Genomic DNA, 6719 nt, shown 5'->3' with positions numbered 1-6719 from the left:
TGATAGAAAAAGAAAAGTGTTCGGTGAATTCCACAAATTTATAGCAAATTTAGAGGTGGTGAAGAGAGATTCAGACGGAATTTAAACTACGTAAAGAACTATTCGAAGGTTTTAGAGGAAATTTAGGCCTATAGAGAATAAAATAAAGAGGAAAGATACGAATTACAGGAAATCAATCACGAACAGAGAACGGCTAGCTGTAAGCTTCAGATAGTCATTTTTTGAACTATTAAGAACCAGCAAAATCTAAAAACGTATTATTTTAGTTAATGTCGGTAAAAATATAGTTTTAAACATTCATCAAAACTAAACATTTATATTTAGCTTTATAAATTATTTATGTTTTATTTGTTTTTTTTTTTCACCATGTACTAAAATATTAAACATTGAAAATATAAAAAAAAACTGTTTCAAGACATTGTTATCAATAATATAAAGGCTACTAAGTATATGCCAAGATAAAATCGACAATCCGACTAGGACCTTTAAAATTGTAATTAGGAAAAAAATATTTTCCATGTTCAAAAAACAAGGTAACAACAAGGTTTAGCGACCAATAAAGAAACCACGCGGCGAACTAGAGGGGTGATGTCTGTTAAAGCGATGCCATGCGCGTGCACCGCTGATTCTGAAAATCCTGTTGGAAGCCAAGGGTAACAGCTAGTATTTAAATAAAATAAAAGGTCTTTTTTTATTATTCACGTTCGGACAAAGTTTTTATTTGTGTTACAGCCTGAGAATGCTGGTATTAATCTTACAATTCCTAGTAGTCTACTTAAGGGTTGTTACATCGCAGTAACATACCCTCCCATGATTCGTTAGCAAGCAAGCATTTAAAATAACCAATACACTTCTAATAATAATCTTCATTGTCAAGTGGAATACAAATATTGTGTTCATAAACAACTGGTGCAATACAATCATAAAATAGTATAGGCTACAAAAAGAAAGCCCATCTGTAGGCTATGGATCGGCCAGCAATACTTAACTCAAATATATTTATTTTCAAGGCAAGTTTCACATGAACAAAGCGTGAAAATTGACTATATATAATGCAACGGCTATGCGTGATATTCAGTTGCAATCTAGATTAATACAAAATAATAATAATACAACAATAAATTCTGTAGCCTATATAAATGACTAAAATAAGAAAAATTTCATAAAAAAGAAACAAAATATAAAAACTTCCCAGTTTGTGTATAGGCCTACATTAAAATATTAGCCTACTTTTAACTAACACCACACTGTTAATTGAATTTTGGTTTTTTTTTATTACTAAATATTTACTAATAAGTATTTGCACGCATATAAATAAAACACAGCAAGAAATTATATTATGAAAATGGACGATTCAAAATTAAATTAACACAGAGCTAATTTTTTTAAAGTTTGTTATTGACGAATGAAGGTTTGAAAGGATAACAGGATTTCGGACATTTGTCATCGTTCTAGGTTATAAAAGGTATGACACATCGTTTCGAGGATGGGAATCTATCCTCTTCGTCAGGTAGGGGTGGTTTTAATACATACAAAAATAAATAACATAAAGAAGTTCTTCATTTTCTTCTTGTTTTAGATTCCAATCCTTGAAACGTTGTGATATACCGTTTATAAGCTATAAGATGGCAAATGTCCGAAATCCTGTTGTCTGGAAGTGGAAAGTGGAAACCGATTGCTATATTTAGTATTTTTAGCGGCCAATAGTAATGAATTCTTTATTTTACGCTAGTTGGTAGCGGTAAGCTGAGAAACGAAGAACTCCCTATACTTACACAGTTTTATACAAAATGTTCATGTAACTTATACAGCTTAATGAATTAAGATACATGGTTTTGTTTTCTAAATTCTTCAGCAGTATAATTTAAAAAAGAACTATAAAAAAAATTTAAAACGAGATTTAAGAAATTTAATTTCAATATATGTAGTTAGGAACTTTATTTGTTATTTTTCTAAATTTGTTAAATCTGTAATTTAATTTAATTCTTTGTCTAGCGTGATGCTGGTGTCTGCTATACTTTATATATCTCGCATTAGTAGCCTACATTGCAAGTGAAACTTAAACACTTTTTTAATAATTTCAAAATACCGTACATGGCTGAAATAAGAACAATTAAAACAAAAGAGAAATAAAAAATAAAATGCATTGCTAAAATTTTTTCAAACATCCAGATAATACAATTGAAATTGTTCCAATAAAAGACTTTTATTAGAATTAAAATTTTATTACATTCATAACTATCACAATTTCTTTAAATAATGCTAAGTAATAATAAGCCGTACATGGTATTAAGCTACATTTTGTTAACATTTGCTTTGGTGAATCGTTGAATTTATCAATACAACTTCGTTATTCTTGTTGATATACTTGACTAATTTATTGTCCTATTACCATTTACTGTATGATAGATCTGTAAAGTGTCTAGGAAAACATTCACACTTCAACAAAACAACCACTGTATTTTAAACCCGTGAGAAACTTCGTCTAAAGTACATAAAACATTAATTTTACATTGTTGTAAGTATTAATTTGGTTTTAAATAAGGTAAATGTTTGCTTATTGACTTATGTATGTTCTGTAATTCCTTGAAAATTGACATCAGTGATATTGACCTGTGAGGTTGGTGGTTTGTTTTATCCTACAATTTATGTGTACCTAGAATTCAATTTGCGTGATCTTATTTATTGGACTTCCTTGTAATCTGCGGTTATCAAACGAGTCCGCTTAGGTTGTATACAGTTCTGGGAGAAGTAAAGTACATTCTCGTGACCGTGACTACCACCTAGCTACTTACAATTAAGCAACAAAATGCCAAACAATCACGTCGTGATTTGCATCGAAAATTACACAGCTCAAGGTATTCAATGAAATTCTCAATTTTCCACTTTAACTAAGGAAACCCGAGGCAACAAATTGTTTACACAGCGGTCTGCAGAGCGTATAGTTCGCTGCAGAACGATCGCGCGCGAAATATAAAGGCCGCAAAAAGGGGAAGGATCATTTTATTATACTCGGTAAAAAACATCTTAACACATAGGCGGATAGACACCTTCAATATGTGAGGATAATAATATACTTGTTAAGAGAGCAGGATGGACCAATAGGGAGCGAGATAGGGCCAGCCCATCTGTCAACTGAAGCGACCAACCAGGAGGCGGGATCTCCCCCTCCCAGGAGGGGAGGGCGGGTACACGCCTCCTCGCCTTGCCGCTCGGTTCTCCTCCTCAGTAACGAAACGAAAGTAGAGCCGTCAACTGACCGAGATGACGACGTGATTGTGTAGTGACTTGCTGAAGTGTTTATCAGTGACCGGGCTAGCACACAATGTGTCTCTTCCTACTGACTGGCAGCGGTTCTGTCTGAACGAGCGAAGTTGTGTTCCTCCTAGTGTGTTCTCGAGCCTACGATGAGATCGTTGAGTGACCAGTTGTGTTAATTATGGAGCCTACCCTGCACGAACTGAGCCATAACAGTTTTGTGAGATTAGAACTTTACGTGGTCGAATGAAAGGTCAGTTTAGGATGATTTAGTTGGACACCGCAACTGATATAGTGTTTCATTCAAAATTCTGTGCTTTAACCAAACCATGATGCCGTTGGCACCGACTCCCATAGCAGCGGTCCCTTCCAAGCCCAAGATAGGTTTCTCCATAGACTCTATCGTAGGGGGTGGCACCAGGACTCAGTCGGCGTCCCCCAGGAGTGACGGGGAGAACAGCAATCAGTCGGTGTTGTCCGACAGTCCGATATCCTCGCCGCACCAACACGACGGTCATCACCGGACGACGGTCCACTCTCCTCCCCATCACGGGTCTTCGCCCTCGCCCTCCATCTCACCCGCGGCGTCGCCGACCTTGGACCCCGGCAGGACGTCCCCAGGGCCACCGACGATAGTGAGGCCCTCCGCCTTACCGCCAGGAGCCCTTCCGCCCTTCTCCAAGTCCTCCCTGTACCATCTACCGGACCATCTGGTACATGGACACCACCACCAGCTCGCTCTCGCTGCTGCCGCCGCCCAGCACTTCCAGGCTGCCGGCCTCGCCGCCGCCCTCGGTAACGGTTCCTTCCTACCCCCCGGAGGCCCTCAGGGTCCCACCGCCAACGGACCTCCCCAGGCCGGTCCTCAACTGCTCCCGCCGGCCCATCACCACCCCCAGCCACCCCGCGATACTTACCCGCTCTACCCGTGGCTTCTCTCCAGGCATGGCAGGATATTCCCGCACAGGTTTCCTGGAGGTGAGTACCTCCAGTAGATTTCTTCTAGTTTGTAGACTTTCAAGGTTAAAACTAGTAAAAAATAACAAAAAAAACAGACCCGTAAAAAAACACATTACCAACTATTTAATATCCCACTTCTGGCAGGTTACAGTTTAAATCTGCAACTACATTCCACTCAAATCTTCGGGTAAATACAAAACTTTTGGAACATATAGCACCCAAAAGGATAACTGAACTGTTTAAATAAATAGTTACAAAACTAAGTGTACATCAGTGTTATGTATAGGACTATAATTAGACTACATCGATATAGTTGCTTTGTCTTATAAAAGTACAAAGATTGAGCAACTTCAAAAGTTGTGAAAAATGTTTTGCACTGGATGTAGCCTACAAAATGATAAAAATAACAAGTGTTCAGTTATAACATTAAAAGATTAAATTACTCTTGTAAAATTTGCTTGCTTCACTAAGCAACTGTTTGTTTACCTGTAATGAAGGTAATTACATAAATAACGCTTATCTGTAATAGTTTATTCAATTTATGCTGTAATAGGCCTATTGAAAATCTATTATTATCATGATTTATTATTTTTAGCTGTGGTTTAATATAAACTCGTTCTTTATTTTGGTCAGAGAACAATTTTGATGTGTACCAAATCTAAAAAATGTTGATTACTCTTGAAGTTTTGGACGAAATATAAAAATTAATTCCTAGGTCACATTTAATTATTGGTTTATCTCTATTTTGTACTCATATGCAGTAAATGGAACAATACAGTGCACCTTCTGTTTTACTGCAAGTAAAAGAAAGTAAAAAAGGTAAAAAACAACTATTAATAAATCAAACTGTTTTAATACAGTCCTACACAATTTAAAGTACGCTTCAATTTGATTTTAAAATTCAAGCTAATTGTTGTGTATAGATTTACAACCAGATATTGTATGTCTATTTACAGCTAAACAGTATTTTTAAATTGCTTCAAGCGTAATTAGACAAGAAATTACAAAATAGCTGCCGGCAAAATGTAATTTGATTAATACACATTAACTCAAAAGTGACTTGTGAATGAAAATATTTTCATGCACCAATCATGGTCTTTGTGCAGTTATTATGTTATGTACAGAAAATCTCACCAATAGGCTATAGTTTAATAAATGCAGTAATAAACTCAGTGTAGTTGGTACATGTTATTGTTTCTAAACATACTTACTACCTACTGCACATTTTAGCGAAATAAATGGGGTTTTTTTATGAAAGATAAATTTACAATTTTATGTTTTACTAATATATTTTACTAACCACTGTGAAAAATAGTGCAGTAGGTCTTTATTCGATTAAACATTTTTATATTATTTTAGAACTTTTGTGTTATAGCAACAAAGATGGAAGAGAAATAACAAATATCTTAGAATTAATAAAGCTTAATAAATACTGTATGTGTAGAAAATACTAAACTATAAAACAAATTGTTTTTGGATATCAAATAGTTAACAAGTATAAATCATAAAGTAGCAAATAACTATAATATTATAAATAATCATCAAATTATTATAATAAAAACATATTATACTACTGTATAAATATAGCTAGATTTCTTAAAATAATACTATCTTTTTCATTATTTAAACAAAATAATAATAGAATTATCAACGATGAAGAATTATAATAATAAATAAACGGATACATTTTTACATATTAAACACTGTATTCTTTTTACTCCAAAATTGCAACAAAAATCAAAAGTCCTTAAAATAAATGGTCTTTTGATAAATGTGTTCAAACCACAAATCCAATTTATAAAAAAAATAAAATAAAAATAAATTTGGGTAGTTAAGAATTTCTACTTAAATTTTTAATTTGTTAGGGTCCTTACAAAACTTGTTACATTGCGCCCGGAAATGTTTTATCATCCGTGTCATCCAACAGTAAGAGTGTTATTAGGGTTAAATACATTTTTGTGAGACGATTTAGTCGGTATATTTATATATGGTTACACTAATATTCGTATACCTTATAAAATATTTTAAAAAAACACAGAGTATACTGTGTTCTATTGCATCATGTTTATGCATTGCTCCATTCTATTAAAAAGAAATGATATATTTAATAATTATTTTTATGCCTTTTATATGTAAAACATTTGGATTCAAAATTAAAAAAACTAATTAAATTTTTTTTTTTTTCAAATTAAATTAACAAATTTATTTACTATAAGAAAACTATCGATATGATTATACAAATTGTTACATATGAATTGAAATCGGTATACGATAACCTGGAACCCAATAATATTTCTGACTTGTATTTCACTCCCTGTTCAAGGCATACACGATATGAGGCTCTTTTCATTGTTGCGCTATAACTCGTTAGTTGCGAGCCGTTTTAAGATTAGTTACGTGTCATCAATATTTCTTTTGTAACTGCTGTATGTATGATTTGCTTGCTAAGTAACTATTGTCTTCTGTATACATTTTTGAACTAACAATCTCATTTTTAGTTA

At 33.8% G+C, this 6719-nt stretch overlaps 1 protein-coding gene across 1 annotated transcript in view; it reads left to right on the top strand.

Moving 5' to 3' along the window:
* Positions 1-3241: 3241 nt before the first annotated feature.
* The window catches only part of LOC124358958 (homeotic protein empty spiracles-like), an 81802-nt gene continuing 78324 nt past the window's right edge, over positions 3242-6719 (top strand). Inside the window, exon 1 of the mRNA XM_046811244.1 lies at positions 3242-4236. Within this exon, the coding sequence (XP_046667200.1) occupies positions 3588-4236 (649 nt within the window). The 5' untranslated portion in view covers positions 3242-3587. The remainder of the gene's footprint in view (positions 4237-6719) is intronic.

Source organism: Homalodisca vitripennis, chromosome 4 (assembly GCF_021130785.1).
Source record: "Homalodisca vitripennis isolate AUS2020 chromosome 4, UT_GWSS_2.1, whole genome shotgun sequence".
NCBI classification, from domain to species: Eukaryota; Metazoa; Arthropoda; class Insecta; order Hemiptera; family Cicadellidae; genus Homalodisca; species Homalodisca vitripennis.
Note: the sequence above shows the minus strand (reverse complement) of the source record. Positions and strands in the feature narration are given on the sequence as shown.